The sequence below is a fragment of the Suncus etruscus genome, chromosome 17, assembly GCF_024139225.1.
Source record: "Suncus etruscus isolate mSunEtr1 chromosome 17, mSunEtr1.pri.cur, whole genome shotgun sequence".
Classification (NCBI taxonomy): domain Eukaryota; kingdom Metazoa; phylum Chordata; class Mammalia; order Eulipotyphla; family Soricidae; genus Suncus; species Suncus etruscus.
Window position 1 is genome coordinate 49,103,980 of NC_064864.1, and position 17,354 is coordinate 49,121,333.

Consider the following 17,354-nt stretch of genomic DNA (forward strand, 5'->3'; position numbering starts at 1 on the left):
ATTAAAGATAGTCAAGTATAATTTAATATAACCTTGTTTAAAGTCCAACAATTATGTGCAGTTTTAATATTTTAAACTCCCTCCCTCCCTTTCTTTTTATTTTTAGACCACACTGACCACATTTCAAGCCTATTCTTGATCTATGGCTTAAGATTGTTCCTAGCTTTACTTAGGGGACTGTTCAGGGCCTAGGACTGAATCTGAGGCTCTTTCATGCAAAGTGTGTGTTCTACCCTTTGAGCTACATCTGTGGTCCAAAACTTTATCTGTTGGGCTGGAGAGATAGTATAACAGAGAGGGCATTTGTGTTGCATGTGGACAAACTAGACTAGATTACTGGCACCACTTGTCATCCTCATTCCCAGACACACTCCCATTGGGATTCCTGAGCACTGGATGTGCTTCTCCCAAGCAAACAAACAAAAACAAAAAACAACTTTATCCTTGCTGCCTAGTGCTACTTGATCATTACCTCTGACAACTATGAACACCCAGACATCCATTCAAGGGGACAATATTATTAGATGCATAGGCACATAGTTTTAGATGATAAAATACTCTGCTTTTTATCCTAAAATGATCTGTAATTTTCACTTTGACCCATGTTATTTTTTAATACTATAGAATAAAAACCATAGTAAAATTAGATTTAGGCAGTGGTTTCTTTATATAATAAAATCACTTGTAGTTTTACTGTAATAAACTAATAGTGAATGAGTTACTTCCTTTGGATGACCTTATAGTCTTAACCAAAATGCCTTTTAGAGCCAAATATTTCCCATTCTGCTTTAGTTTCTGACATTGTTTGGAGAAAGGTTTTTGAAAAAGTGTTTAGCTGTTGAGATCTTTAGAAGATTTTATAAGTCTGTATTAAAGTTTTATAAACTAGAACAAGTCATCAGAAAATATATTCACATTGTAAATAATTAAAATGTATTCACAAAATAAATGTATATGAAAATGTATATGTATACCAACTCTATATTCTTAAATTTCTTATTTTCTCCCGAAGTAATAAAAACTAATTTTTATATGTCACTGTTCAAAGTTCTGTCTCCTGAGTACTTTGGCACAAACCTATACATATATAGGTTTATATTTGAAATGTTTCTTTATATTTATAGATGTTTCTTTGATTTCAGCAGTATTATAGTTTTATATATCTATATGATATTTAGCAGAGATGCACTGCAGTGCCTCTTGGAGAAAGAAACATGCTGATACAAATGTAATTAACTATTTAGTTTAATTACATCACCCTCTTCTGCAATATGTATATAATGTAGGTTATTTAAGTGTTCCATTGCTTATGCACATTTTGCCTATTTCAGATTTTCATGGCTGTAAGCAGTGCCACAGCATAAATCTGTGTCCTTCCTTTTTTCCCTCTTTGTGGATTTCAAGGTGCACTTCTATAGAAAACAACAGAATTGTTTGAGTAAGATATGTGACAGAATATCTTTTACAGCTCAGCAGACATTTCAAATTTGTTCTGGTGGAAAACACTACCAGTTTACTCTTTTACTTATAGGACATAAAGTTACTATCCTCTCCCTCCCTTATCTGAATTTTTTTCTAAGTCATTAAAAGTTTTGAGGATGAGAAAATGGCATTTCACTGATATCAGCTCTGTCCTTTCCAACAGGTAGATCTCTGTGTGCTAGGTGAACTCAGCTCATGATTCTCTCTTATATCTAAGTGCCTCTCTGCTCTCCTATTCCAGATGCTCACTACCTCACCTGCAGGATCCAGGAATGTGCTGAGACAACTCGTAGTGGGCCTTTTGCTCGCTCCATTGACATCAGTTCTCTGGTTGTCCAGGATGAGTATATCTTCATCCAGGTGAGTCCAGAAAAAGGCCAGTGGAGAGGAAGAATGTTCAGAGGGAGTTTTCTGCTCATTGGGAAAATGAGGATTACTTTTCTTTTTTTTTTTTTTTTTTTTTGGTTTTTGGGCCACACCCGTTTGATGCTCAGGGGTTACTCCTGGCTATGTGCTCAGAAATCGCCCCTGGCTTGGGGGAACCATATGGGACGCCGGGGGATCGAACCGCGGTCCTTCCTTGGCTAGCGCTTGCAAGGCAGACACCTTACCTCCAGCGCCACCTACCCGGCCCCAGGATTACTTTTCTTGTCTGTGAGAATTTAGAGCAGGAGTGTTGTCCTTCTATTTTGTGGGACTAGACCATCCGCAGACTTCTGAAAACTTCCGAAACTTCTCTAATAGGTCCCTAGTGCATACATCAGAGGTAAGTATCCCATAGATGCCGACAAATGGATAATATTTTATTACACTAAATACACACATCACTGACAGGAAGTTGATCCAAAGTTTGTAGTTACATAGAGTCAGTTCTCTAAAAGGATTAGAATTTTAGTTATTTATTTAAAAAATGCATCTTATTTTTTATCAAAATTATGCCTTTTACTTGGGAATATGAAAAGATAGCATATCAGGTTCAGGGAAATAACTTGAAGAAATGGATTGCATGCCTTGCCCAGCAAGGCCCTGAGTTTGTATTGTATGATCTCAGTGGAACTCATAGTTTGAGTACCCATGGGTGTAATCCTGGAAACATACCACTGGGTATGGCCTAGTAATTTCCTGTGCCTCTGAACCAGTCTTAGAAGCATCCATTGCTGGTTTGAGCTTTGAAACAACTGGCCCAGTTGGCAATGTGTCACCTAGAGTACTCCTGGGTTCTCTTGAGTATTTCTTGAATTCCTCCCCTCAAAAAAAATTATTAAACAAACATAGGAAATTTTCTGTTTTGGAAAATCTGGAACTCACTAAATGTTTCATTTTTTGAGACACATCACATGGTGATCATGGCTTCTCCTGGCATGATGCTTGGGGGTAATTTTCTATTTGCAGTTCTCAAGGGAACATACATACATTGGTAGGGGATAAGACTTAGGACTCCTGCATACAAATTAGGAACTCCAACTCTTTGTATCACATCCTTGGCCCTTAAGCTGTCTTTTCAGTGTTACCTTCCCCTCATATGTCCAAGTCTAAAGTGCTTCTCCCTACTTTTCTTAGAGAAAAGTAGGTGAAATTCACAGTTTTAGGTAGGCAAGGCAGCTTTAGTTTGCTTTTAAATTTATAGGTGGAGATATAATAAATGAAGAACAACAACAACAAAAAAATGATATCCATGTCGATGTGTGTGTGTGTGTGTGTCTGTGTGTGTGTGTGATGGAACTTGACATCTACTGGCAGCTTTATGTAGGATGGGAGTATTAAACTACCCAATGGTGCTGAGGGGCGATTTATGGCTCTCTTCAAGGGTCACTGCTGGTGGTGCTAAGAGGACAATATATGATATTGGGGAACAAACTAAGGTCAACCATAAGCAAGTCAAGTGCTTTAACCCTGTACACACAGTCTCTAGCCTCAGGGGATTTTCTGCTGAAAATACACATTTGACACCTATTCTAGGTATAACAAGGTGGCTTTCCAAATCAGAGGGACTCTGACTACTTGACGTACTGATAGTTTATAAATGTAGCAATACTTTTATTTTCCTATTTTTTTTACTAATAAATTTCATGGATTTGGGGAGGTTTAGTAAAATTTAGGCAGTCAGGCTCGAAATAAGATCAGAGAGAAGTTGGTCTCTGATCAGAGAGATCAGAGAGCATGGTCTTTGTGGCTTAAAAAGAAGCTTTTTATTTCTCAGTTGGAGATTAAATATTAAAATTTCTGATTATTGATCCTATCATTCTTCAAAATACTATCATCCTTCTCAAAAAACCAATATTTATAGGGTATATATTATGTGTACCAGGCTTAAGTCTTGGTGACCTCCCCTCATTTTCTGTCCTTGAATCTGCTTTTCACCTAGAAAAGTCTGAGGTTAAGATTCATTCAGATAAGGGGCCAGAGAGGTGGCGCTAGAGGTAAGGCATCTTCCTTGCAAGCACTAGCCTACAACGGACTGTGGTTCGATCCCCAGCATCTCATATGGTCCTCCCAAGCCAGGGGCGATTTCTAAGTGCATATCCAGGAGTAACCCCTGAGCATCAAATGGGTGTGGCCAAAAAAAAAAACAAAACCAAACAAAACAATGAATCATTCAGATGTTCTGATGACTCTCATGATAATGGGTAGAATATCCAAATTTTCTACTCTGGAAGCCCCACTCTATCAGGACAATTGGGCAGACCTGGAAATCAGTCTATGCTGCCAGACTGAGTGAGTCAGTAGCTCTCTTTATTAGTCCTAAAATATTTCAATTTTCGCACATTTGTGATCGTCCCAGTTTGTTTTTAAACATAAAAGTTGTCTCTTGGATGTTTTAAGTAGAATGATTTATACATTTAACATAATCATAAATGATAATTTATTAATTTAATATCTTACAGTTTTCTTCTAACATAAATACCATTTGTTATGATGAACATAGAATTGTTTGGGGAAAACATTATTTAGAATTAAATATTCAGATTTTTTTCCTATTTGATTTTTTATTGATTTGCACAAAAATTTTTGTGATTCTTAGAAAATATTCAGGTATTTTATAAATTATACTGAAACTTGTTCTCTTTTTTATTTTTTAATTTTATTTTTTAAATGAGTCACCATGAATTACATTGTTACAAAGTTATTATTTTTAGGCATACAATGATCTAGCACCAATCCCTTCACCAGTGTCTACTTTCCTCCTAATATTCTCAGTTTCCCTCCTGCTCACCAACCTTCTTTTATTTACTTTTTTTGTTTGTTTGTTTTTGGTTTTTGGGCCACACCAAGTGACACTCAGGGGTTACTCCTAGGTATGCATTCAGAAATCGCTCCTGGCTTTGGGGACCATATGGGACTCTGGGGGATCAAACCTTGGCCAGTCCTAGACTAGCATGCGCAAAGCAGAAGCCTTACCCCATGGGCCACTGCACCGCCCCATCATCAGCTTTCTTCTATGGCAGGCTCTTTCCCTTCCACCATTGCCCAGTTCTCTTTTTTCTAACTTATCCTCACTCACCACCCATGGGAAAATCTTCTTCTTGAAGACCATTTCTCTTGGTCTTCATATTTACTGCCTTTTGGGCATTTATTATTCCCCTACTAAATTTCTTTATATCCTGTACATGAGAGATCATTCTGTGCCTATATCTCTTTCTCTTACTAACTTTATTCAACATTAAACTCTTGAAAAAAACTCTTGAAACTTGTATTCTCAGTCATACTGGAAGTCATCAGGATTTCTTCCTCCCTCCCTCTCTTTCTCTACTTCCTTTCTCTCTCCCTTTCTATCCTTTTTTCCTTTCTCCTTTATTCATCTCCTTTCTTCATACCTCTCCTTCATTCATCTCCTTCCTTCATACCTCTCCTTCCTTCTTTCCTTCCTTACTTCCTTCTTTCCTTCTTCTCCTTCCATCCTTCTTTCCCTCTCCTTCCTTCCTACCTTCCTTCCTTTCTCCCTCTCCTTCCTTCCTTCTTTCCTTCCTTCTTTTCTTCCTCTTCCTTCCTCCCTATCCTTCCTCCCTTCCTCTCCTTCCTTCCTTTCTTTTATTTATTTATTCTCTCTGTCACTCTATCCTTTTGAGTTTTGGGTCACATTCCATGGTGTTCTTGGTTGCTATTTCTGGCTCTATTCTCAGTGGTCACACACCTTACTGTAATTGGGATCCCATATGTGATGTCAGAGATAGAACTGGGGTTGGTCACATAAAAGGAACCCAACTTTCTCCCATATACAGTCCCTCTGACCCCAGAATTTTTCTTCAATCAGTTTTAGTTTTATTTTGACTGAAAGAGATTTGAATTCTTGCTGCCCAATAGTTTTATTGATTGCCCAACTAGGCCTTAGGTTTAATGATTTAATTACTGGAATTAAATATGAAATACAGCCAAGTATCTGCTTATGTGGCTTTTGTATTCTAGACAGGAAAATATGTATATAATATATGTCTCTATATACACAGATATGAAAAGCTAGAATGGTAATAGTAAAGAACCTAAAATTAGAAGAATGATAGTATTTTTCTCCATCTCAGCTTGCCACACCTAACCATGATCCTGAGATTTGTCTCATGTTATTCACTTCTACCAAGGAAAATTGTGCCCAATTCATGGGTTAATGTCAGAATTGTGTGCTTAACTCTCACTGGAATGTGCCCAAACAATATTATATAAATGTAGCTTTTCAATCACCTATTTATATATGTACCTTTTATATATATGTATGTTTATATGTTTATTATAATTCTATAATTTATATATTATATTTATTTATATATAAATATATCTGATAATGACAATGCTATAGATAAAAATAAATAAATGAGGGTCTATCAAAGTTGAATATCTGTAGATTGTGTAGTCTTATTTAGGATGACCTAGGAAGGCCTTTTTTTTACTTTAAAAAACATATTTCATTGTGGCATCATTATTTACAAAGATATTGTTAGTTGAGTTTCAGGAGTAGAATGTTCCAATACCAGTCCTACAATCAGTGTTAACTTTCTTCCAACAGTGCCCCTGGTTCCTTCCCAGTCATCAGCCTGATTCTTTGCCAAACAAATTTTAAATTTGGTTATTGTAGTTCAGTTTTAATGCTTATAGTGTTATTTGTTGGATCTGTGACTTAAATATAGACATATACCGCCAATGATAGATGAGTGGATAATGAAAGTATGGTATACACAATGGAATACTGTGCCACTATAAGGTATGATGAAATTATGCAATTTGCTGCAAATCTATCAGATTAGAGGATAGTATGTTAAGTGATACATAAGAAGAAAGACAAATACCGGATAATATCATTTATCTGTAGTATATAAAATGACAGTATATGGAAAGGACTTTTTGAGTGGTAACTGAAAAGATGAGTGAAATCATCACAATAGAGAGAAACATAAAACTAAATATTTTGATCCCTCCATAAAGATAAGACACAGGCAGGTAGAGATTTGAGGCTAGGACTAGGAACAGGTTGGCATACAAATTTAAAGAGTGTCAGCATATTGATAATATTTTTGAACCATGACATTGAAATCACCAAGTATAGATAGAGAAGAGAAACACTAGATTAAACTACAGGACTCTCATTTTTAGAGTTCAGGAAATGAGCACAAAACATCAAATGAAACCTCAAAAGTGAATTTAGAGATAATATTACAAAGGCATAGATTCCACAGGGCCTTGGAGGCTCTTTTAAGGAATTTACTTGTATTATGGGAGAAGTAGGAAGCAATGGCCTCCAGAAATGCAAAAGACCAATTCTCTTGACAAAAAATATTGAGTTTCACAAATCGTCAGATAAATAGATTACATGCTGTTATTTACCACTGTCAAGTGGCTAATACTAAAATGAAATAAAAGGATAAGCAGGTAAGCAGCTACATGCATGCAGTCCTTATCAGGCAACAAGTATCAGTCTTTTCCTTTTCATAGGTAAATTAGGGCATTTACATTGATCTGAAAGATAAGTCTTATTTCTAACAGAGAATCTTTAGTTTATAGATACTATTTTTCTGTCCTTTAACTCCCTCTGTGTCCCTTGTGATCTTGCCTATATATTTCTTGGTAAATTTAAATATTTGTTCTATTAAGCTTCCTTAAGTTGCTGTTTTGAGGGCCATACTGAGTGCTAAGTGCATGGAATCAAGTCCTTCAGTTCTGGTATCAGTGGTGCTTGGTGCTGGAGACTGAACCCGGTGCCTCCTACATGAGAGAGCTGTGTGCTATCACTTGATCCACATGCCCATCTATCTACTATAGCTTTTAAAATATCATTTACTAAGACACAGCAGGTATTCTGTTTTGGGATATGTATTGATTTTCTCTTGTGAGCAATGACTAAATTCATGTATTTCCATGCATTTCTGTTTCCTTATCGCTCTAATTCCTCCACCAACCAATTTTTGTTGATTATATTACCTCCTTATGTTTATTTTACTATCTCAGAATATGATTCTGTTAGACTTAAATATTTTATGAAGCAGTGATAAAGGTGGAGAAATAGTAGTAGCTTTTGTTTATAATCTTTTACTCTCCCCTTTATTCAACCTGCTCTTATTTAAATCATCCACATCTAGAACTTTTGCATACAACTATCATTCCAACTTTTATTTTGTGCTTTGATGTATTCAATGTTTGTGTATTCAATTTGTGTATTCAATGTTCTGCACCTGTTATTTTCCCTCAGTTTCCTTAAGATGTCTTGGTTGTCTGAATTTTGTTTCTTATTCATTTCTTCAAAAATAGTGACTTGTTGAATAGTGAAATTTTTTTCAATCCATTTTAAGTTTTAATCTTTTAGAATATAAAATCGATGTCATTTGTTTTCCATATAAAATTTGCTTCACTAACTTCCTGAACACTACCGTGGCAGGTCACTTGGGTATTTATATATGTTTTATTTTTATTTTCTTTTTGTTTTAGAGCCACACACATCAGTGTTCAGTGCTTACTACTGTATCTGTGCTAAGAAATCACTTCAGGAAGGGTCTGAGTGACCATTTGAGTTGCCAGGGATCAAACCCAGGCTGGCCACCTGCAAGACATATGCCCTATGCATTCCAACTCTTCACTTGGATATTTTATTTCATGTATTTTTTTTTGCTAGAAACTGTATTTTAAGTCCTTTTTTAAATATATGTATTGGAGGGCCAGAGTGGTGGTCTTGCCCATGCTAGCCTAGGATGGGCCGGGATTTGATCCCTCCACATCCCTTATGGTTCCTCAAGCCAGAAGCAATTTCTGAGTACATAGCCAGGAATAAACAAAAAAAAAAACATATGTATTGGAATACTAGTTATTTTACTAGTATATATTTTGTGGTTAGTCATACTTCTTTTCTATGCAATATTAGTCTCTTTTCATTTCACATAAAAGTTTAACCTTTTTAAAAATTTTTCTTAAAAGGTTTTGTGATGACTCTTTGAAATGTGTATATATATGTCTGTGAAAATATGTGTAAAATAATACCTATATAGATAAGTATATATTTATTGAGTTTATGATTGTATGCATATATATTATATACAAGTTGATATTTCACTTATATTATTTTTACCTCTCCCACTAAGATAGAATCTATGTAGTATAAAAGATAAACTATTTTCATTTTATCCCTTTATTTCTTTATGTATTTGTGTGGTGGGGCCATACATAGCTATGCTCAGTGCTTACTCCTGTCTGTATACACAGGAATTACTTCTATTAAGGCTCATGGAATCATATATAAGTGCTAAGATTGAACCAGTGTTGCTGTATCTATAGCAAGTACCATATAACTGTACTATCCATAAAAGTCAATAGGAAAGTATTTTAATTATTTATCAGAATTGATCAGCTGCACACATACAAACAGCCTTCTAATTTTATCTATCAATGAGTCTTCAGTTAACCAAAGCATCATAACTCCCCACCCCAAACATTTGTACTAGGGTTATACAGCAGAAAAAGGAAAGGCCTTCCAATGCTCATACTTGGCTATTTCACCATTGTTCACATTATCCTTTGAATGAGTATTTAGCAATGTGTAGCCCTTCTATTTATTTTTATAATGTGTTGATTTCATCTCTTTCTTGAGCTTTGCCAGTTTGTATTCTACTTCCATTTTATGAGTGGGGGTAGGAGAAGTGACTCAGATCATGTTAAAGGTCTCAGGGTTTATTCCTGTCTTTGTACTCAGGGGCCACTTCTGGCAGTAGTTTGGCTGCCAAACCGAGTAGTTAATTCATTCAGCATTAAGGATAGAACTGGGATTGGCCTGATACAAGGCAGGTGCATTATTGGTTATATTATCTCTCCAGCATTGTATTTTACCACCTTTAATCAGCTCAACATGCCCTCTTATTTCTAATAGTTCTATGCCAAATTCTTCTCAGATAGTGAACTCATCATAGGTATTATTTAAAATCAAAGCTGTTGGCCCCAAATTTCTTTAGATACAAGGGAATATTTCTTATACTACGGCTTCTTTTGTTGCTTTCCTTCAACCTTTTTTAAAAATTTTGTTCAATATTTTATAATTTTTGCGCTTTTTTTATTTACATGTATGATTCAAATTGTACTTATTTCACAGTGATAAGAATTGGGTGAACTGCAAGAGGGCTTCATCTTGGTGTTAATATGAGCTCCGGGCTAATTTGTCATGAATGCCCAGAGGTTCTCTCATTGGTTATAACTCAAAACTGGTTTATCTCAGAAGGTTGAACCTGGATAGCTTTTTAACCAGTCACACTTTCTGTCACTATTAAGTGTAAGAACTATTTCTGCTGCCAATTCCTGGGCTAGTTCTTTTGATGGCAAATAATGGATTGTAAAGTTTATATCCATGAGAAATGTAATTCCAGGAGAACCATAGTTTCTAGCTTGATGTAGGATTTATAGCTGCAGGCAGTCTCACCCCAGTGCCTGACTGCATTCTACTTGCCCTTCATTGCTTTTAGCTTCATTTTCACATATACTGTGTTTCAGACTTATATTTTCATTATATACCGCGTTTGCATTTTTCTTTCTTGTTTTCCTTGTAGCTCTGGGGTGATTTATGAGAAGAAAAAGAGTAAGAACCATTATTACTTGGTATTTAAAACCATTTATAACCCCTTATCATATGTTTTCTGAAATATAGAAATAGCTTGTTAACTTATTTTCTTGCTTCCAGATCAGCAGTCCTCCAATCCATTCACAACACTACTTGCAAAGTAATTTATTTAAAATAAAAATCAATGTTCCTGTCTTTAGTGGCTACTCATCACCTGTAGGTTAAAATCCAATTTCTTTAACATTACCTAGAAACTTCTGTATCTTTTCATCTGCATTCTTCTCTCATCACTGGCCTCCAATCTCTCCTTGTTGTCTGCTACCTTCCAATAAAAAGCAAGCCATTTTAGTCTCCAGGCATATGCCATGCCATTTCTTACCTAATGTGCTTTTTCTGTTTATTTGTTTTGGATTTATTTTTTTCCTGCTTGAATGTCTGGTTACCAAAGCCATCTATTAGAATTCAATTTAGGTGATGCCCCTGACAGCCTCAATCCAGATCTGACCATGGTTTCTTTGCTAACTATTTATCTGTGCCCGTTATGTCTTCCCATTCAGGTCTGAAAGCTTTAAGAGGAGCAACTATGTCTTATTCATCATTGTTTCTCTTACACTCAGCATAATGACTGTTACTCAATAAATGTTTGTTGAACTGAACAGAACTGTGAAGATAAGGCACCATCCTTTTTCTCAGGGAGTACAGTTAGTTATCTTTTTCAAGCAAGACAATCTTGTTTCTCCAACTAACAATATAAGACAACTTAGGGTAATTGGCAATTGCTCACTGCATACGAAATGACCATATGTAGAATGTCTGCATTTTTTATAAAACTACTATCCAGGAATGACCCATTATGTTATTCAGTACTCTCTTTATATTCATTCATTTAAATATATTAAAATACATTCATCCCAGTGAGGAACACAGACAGCTAAACAATTTTAATATAGTATGATGAAAGTGTGTTAGGAGCCTTGCAAGAGGCAGGCGGGTGTTTTATCTGCCTGTAAAGAGGCTCAGTACCAGCTTCCCCTAGGAGCTGTTGAGTATCAGTTAAAAGGGAGGAAAAAGGGTCTCTGGGCAGAGTTGAATGGTAGAGTGGGGAGTGAGGGGAAATATATATATATAGGCTTCTTTTAGGGACAATTGTAGTTGGGGAAAAGAGTGAACAGAAAAAAAATACAAAGAGAGAATGAACATTAAAAAGTGAGCTTTGCCTATTCTCTTAATCTAGAATAGGGCTGTTATTTAGCAGTGGTTATATTTTGTGGATCTTACCTCAAATTCCACCAGGAGACCCACCCCCACCCCAAATTACACTTAGATAATTGTAATTTTCCTCTGTATAATGGAGAGAACTATCATGTCAATTTTATTAATTTTATATTTTGCTGATGCCTCAAGTCTTTTATTGATTAACTGATTCTTCACTGGGCATTGGTCAAGTGTTTATATGTGCTTTTTCATATTCTGCTTTTATTCATCCCCAAATGGGTGTTTATTTTTTTTTTGATGGTAATGGTGATTTACCAGACTATAAAGATTTATTTTATTGCTTTGGGGATACATTTACCATACCACACCCACCACCAAAGTGCCACTATATTCTGATCACTGTCCATTGAATTCTTCCTTATGTTCCTTACCCTGAGGAAACTATCCCAGTTCTGTTATTGGAATCAGAGTTGTGGCTATGTTAGTCATTTCCTTTCCTTAGGTTTTATGCTTTTTCCTTCTCTGTTCTTCTCTACTATTGATTATTTTTATTACTGATTGCTTTCATTTTTTTGTTTATAGCTTTTAGATGCATTATGGGAAGCCATCTCAAATGTATGAAATTAGCATGGGTTCTTCATCTGTCTTGGAGGGTCTAAGCTTTGAAATTGAAATGAGGATCGGGAAAGGCTTTATGGAGAGTGTAAAATTTGTACTGCCATGATTAATATCTTGAATGAGGAAATAGCAAGAATTTCTCATTCTCTTTCTTGAAATGGAATTGACAGAGAAAGCGTTTGTCCAGACAGAAAGCTTTCACTGCCACAATTTATAACCCTGCTTCATTTGCTTTTGTTTATTTGCTTGTTTTTCTGTTTTTTTTTGGGGGGGTTGCACTCAATGGTGCTCAGAGCTTGTTCTTGATTCTGTATTTAGGGATCTCTCCTGGCGAGGCTCAAAGGACCCTACAAGTAGGCTCTAGGGACCAAATCTGGACTAGCTATATGCCAGGCAAGCACTTTACTGTTGTACTATCTCTCCGGTCCCCAACAGTTTTGCTTTGCTTCAGAGTAGAAAAACACTTTAAAATTTGCTCCATATTCTTTCTACCCTACCGGCCTGTCTGCCTGAGAATGATCTTTGGAGAAGCCCTAATGCAGAAGGTAGAGGTCTAGGCTGGCTTTTATGGTGGTCCAGTAAGTCTCTCTTGAAGAGCTGGACACTGAGAATTGTGCATCCAATGAAAGAAGCCAGTTGGTTCTCAAATTGTCTTTGAAGGGAACACTTTTTAGTTTTTTTTTTTATCTGATGTTTCTATTTAGGCACCTGAATTTTTCAGGATGGACACTGGAAACTTAGTAGATTCCAGAAACAAAAGAACTGAGTCTCTTACATTTTTAATTTTAAAAAATATTTATATCTTCTATCTTTTATTTTTATTTATTGCCCATAGAGCATTAAAACTCTAATGTGGGGGGCACACTAAAAAAGGAGACCCACATACCTATGCATCCCCTCCTTTCCCCATCAACTATGCCAAAAGTGTTTTCTGTTGTCTTTATGTTGGCTTCTATGGAACTTTTAAAACTAGATTGACCACAAAAGGAAGACCATGTCTGGGTGAGTTGAATCAGGACCCCAGTTCTCTAATTCTTCCTTAGAGAAATTTTGCTTTTGTTTGATCTTGGAGTTTTTAGTATCATGGTAGGGAGTTGGTGCAGGGTCTGGGAGATTTGAGGAGGGAACTCAGGGACAATGATAGAGGGAAATATATACTCTAGTGAAGGGTGTGGGGTTGAAAAATTATATTGTGAAACCTTATATTATAAATTATAATTTATAAATAAATTATATTATAAGAAAGGGCGACTTTCAAAAACAGAAAAACATAAAGAATTTACTGATGAAAGATGTCTCAAAACAAATTGCCATCATATTAATGTTGTACCAAAAATTCATCGTCTCACATTTGTGTTTCTAAAGAAAATTTCCTGAGGCCAAATTACAGTTGTTCTTTTCAAGATGCAATTCTATTCTTTTTTATCCTGTATCTTGTATATACATCTTGTCCATATAATACAGTTTCAGTAAATTAGAGAGATCTCAGTGTTTCAGTCTCATCTTTTCACTTGTCATTGGCAGAGAAGTGTAGGTATTCATCTTGATAGTTTTACTAGGAGTTCGAGTCTTTAATCTTCCATTGTTAGGGAAGTTCAGCTTGAAATGTGAAGAAATATGTGAAATGTGTTCATCAGTCAAGCCCATTATGAAAGATAATCTAGGCTTTTATTCAAGATGTACTCTTAAATATTCATTTTTACATATTGTGACGTATTTATGGCTAAAAATTATGCATAAATACATACAGTATGTTTATTGATACATAGAGACAGGCCTGGATGTCCTCTGATTTTTGGTGTCCTGGTTTGACCATCTACAATGAAGGTTGATCTTTGACCCTCAGAACCATCCAAAATGTGTGTTTTTAGAAATCTCTTACCATTAATATTAGCTCCAATTAATGTTTAACTATTTATGAATTCAAGCTTTGTATCAACATATATGTGATAAAGATGTCTTCACATGATATCTTCCATGATGTTTATTATCCATAAATCAGCTTTTATCAGTACATAAGATTACATACATACATATACCAATATGTATATGATTATAGATATCCACGAGTTTAGTTATATTTCACCAATTTAGCAATATTTTAAGGGACTAAAGGTTACACCTGGTGATGCTAAGGGCTTAATTCTGACTCTGCACTCAGGAATCACTTTTGGCAAACTTGAGGGACCATATGGACCCTGAGGGTTGAGCCTAGATTGACTGTGTAAGGAAATAGCCCTGTCCACTGTACATTGTTTCTGGCCCTGTCAACAGTTAAGAAATTTATTATAGCATCTTAGTTCTCAGCTCTTTCCTGTTTTGATACTTTATTTAAGATTCTGCTTTATATGCCAATAGGGGAAGCAGAGATTTTGTGTGGTGTGGCTACTGTACTTTTAATAAATTGTTATCTTTCTGAAGAAAAAAGCCCGTAGGTAGAAATTAATAGAAAGTAATTATTCAAAGAAAAGCTATTTGGCAATATTTTAAATGATCTTAATTTATTCTTAATGAGGGAGATTTTGAATGTTCAATAGACAGCAATTTCTTCATTAGGGACCCACTTATACTACAGAAGTTTAGAGAAAAATAATAGTTTTAGAAGTGATCTTCAGAAGAAATCCAGTAAAGATAACTGCAGGTGAACTTTCTTGAAGCACTTTGAGACTCTTAAGTGTTTTCTAAAGGCTGCACTAATGGAAGTTCATTAAGTAGCATGGGACTGGGCTGTGTCCCCATATATATAATTATTTCAGCAGCCAGATGCAAAAGTCGCTGTTAGTATTTTTAAATCTTCTCTGAATAATCACAAATGAGTTACTGATTAAGAGGTGAAGATTCTGGGGTGGCCTTTGTTTTGACATTCCTTGTGAGCCTTCTGTCTTATGCTTGACTCAATGACTGTTACAGAGCGGGCTTGTCTTAGCTGCATTGTAAACTTCTTGGTATTTTGTTGTTGTTGTTGCTGCTGCTGTTGAGTCTAATTTTTCTGCAGATAATTCATGAGAGATTCCCTAAGCTATTCGGATTCAGATATAGACTGGAAGGTATCAGGACCCTCTGGGAACATTTGGCCAAAAAGAGTAAGGATAAGTACACTTGTATTCCTGAATAAGGAGGAAATTTTTACTCTATCTTCGTAGGGCTTTTATTTTGTATCTTTATAGTGGGATTGAGCCTACTCACTCTTAGTAATAACCAGTTAAATAATACACTGAGGATGGCTTTCCCTCCTCTTTCTTGCTCCCTATACTGTCTCTGTTCCCTAGGATCCTTTCTCACATACAAAACAACCCCCTCTAGTTTTCCCCACCCCAGAAAGAAAAATAATAAAACCATGCTTAAAAATTCATTTCACAGACTCTGTTTTTGGGTGAAAGCCAACTCATAACTGCCTTCAATGACTCAAATTTAGTGAATCCCTACCATGTTTATAGTATAGTAGATCAATTACATTCTTCACTAGAGATGGAATCTTCCTCCTTTTCATGTAAGATTCTCAGTTCAAGTATGCAATGACATTGCTTCTAATTTCTCAGAAACCTGGCTTTAGAAATTATCTTATTTCCCTTTAATCTTTAGCTTATTCATCCCTGTTCCAAACTTTCTTTCAGTACTTGAATGTTTTTAAATACCTGCCATATTTAATTGAAAACAACAGAACAGTCTTTGAACCCCACTTTCCTTCCTATAATTATCTTATCCTTCATTCACAACCAAATTTCTTGAGAAATGTTCATTACCCTAGTTTCTCATTTCCTTTTCTCTTTAACCCAAATGAAGCTGCTTCCATCAGTCCATTGAAATTACTTTTGAGTTCATCAACAATATCTTTTAATTATATCCAGACTGTGTCTCTCAATAATTGGTTGATCTGTCTGTATTGTTTAATCCCTTGACTCTCCTTTCATTAAGATCTCTGTCTCCATTGCATCTTTGATAGGTAGGGCTCCAGCTGTCCTTCCATTTTTTAAGAACCTTCAACAAATTCCTGATCTGCCTATCTTTTAAGCATGCCCTTTTTTCTGAGATGGTTCCTAAATTCATTTCCTCTCCTCAGATTCTACCCTAAACCTCTGAATTCTCTTTTCTTAAATAAATTTAATTTGACAATTATGAGATACAAAATTACAAAATTGTTCATGATTTGTTTCAGTCATACAATGTATAACAATGTATAACACAATGTATAACACCCTTCACTAGTGCACATTTCCCAAATTCAATGTCCCCAGTTTCCCTCCTGTTCTCGACCCTGCTCTCTCTTACCTACTTGCCTCTGTGGCAGACATTTTTCATGTCTTTCTGTCAATTTCTCTCTTTTTTTTTCTCCTTTTAGACACTGTGCTTTGCAATATTGTTACTATCCAAGAATGATCATTTCCAACCATCATAGTCATAGTTCAACCAATCAATTCTTACTGCATAGCATCTTTTGCCATGTAGATGCTCATGGTTCTCTGTGTCAACTGCTGAGACAGTCTGCAGAGAGAGGCACTTTATTCACTAGAAGCCCATCAATACTTTAGGCATGATGATACCTTTGCCCCACTAAGAGTTTTTCTGTTTTTGTTCCTAGTAAATTATTAAATCTTGCTTATTCCCAAGAATCTGCTTAGACTCTATGGAAGTTACAATCTTTATTGCTCACTAGACCCAAATAGCAAGGAATGCTTTCCCTTAATCTCATAGAATTGCTCCACGATTTTCTATGTATTATAGCATAAGTGTTTGCCTTTCTAGTACTAGATAGATTGGCCCTGTATGGCTCAGGGATGTCAGATTGTTTACATTTTGTGTATCACCTCTAAGTAATAACTGTGTAGAATGTTTTGTTATTATGTATGATTCAGTAGAAGAGAGTGCTGTTGTTAAGTTGGGCTTTATCTCCATGGACAAGAGCAGGAGGAGTGGTGGTAACTGTGTTTGTAATTTTTTTCTAGCAAGAGTAACACTCAGATTCTTTCATCATCCAGAAACTTCACAAGTTAGATGCTGCCTGTTGAGTTCTAGTTAAGAA

At 35.7% G+C, this 17,354-nt stretch overlaps 1 protein-coding gene across 1 annotated transcript in view; it reads left to right on the forward strand.

Moving 5' to 3' along the window:
* Positions 1-17,354, forward strand: part of SORCS3 (sortilin related VPS10 domain containing receptor 3) — a 721,132-nt gene that overhangs the window by 505,271 nt on the left and 198,507 nt on the right. Inside the window, exon 7 of the mRNA XM_049790799.1 lies at positions 1,724-1,842. Within this exon, the coding sequence (XP_049646756.1) occupies positions 1,724-1,842 (119 nt within the window). The remainder of the gene's footprint in view (positions 1-1,723; positions 1,843-17,354) is intronic.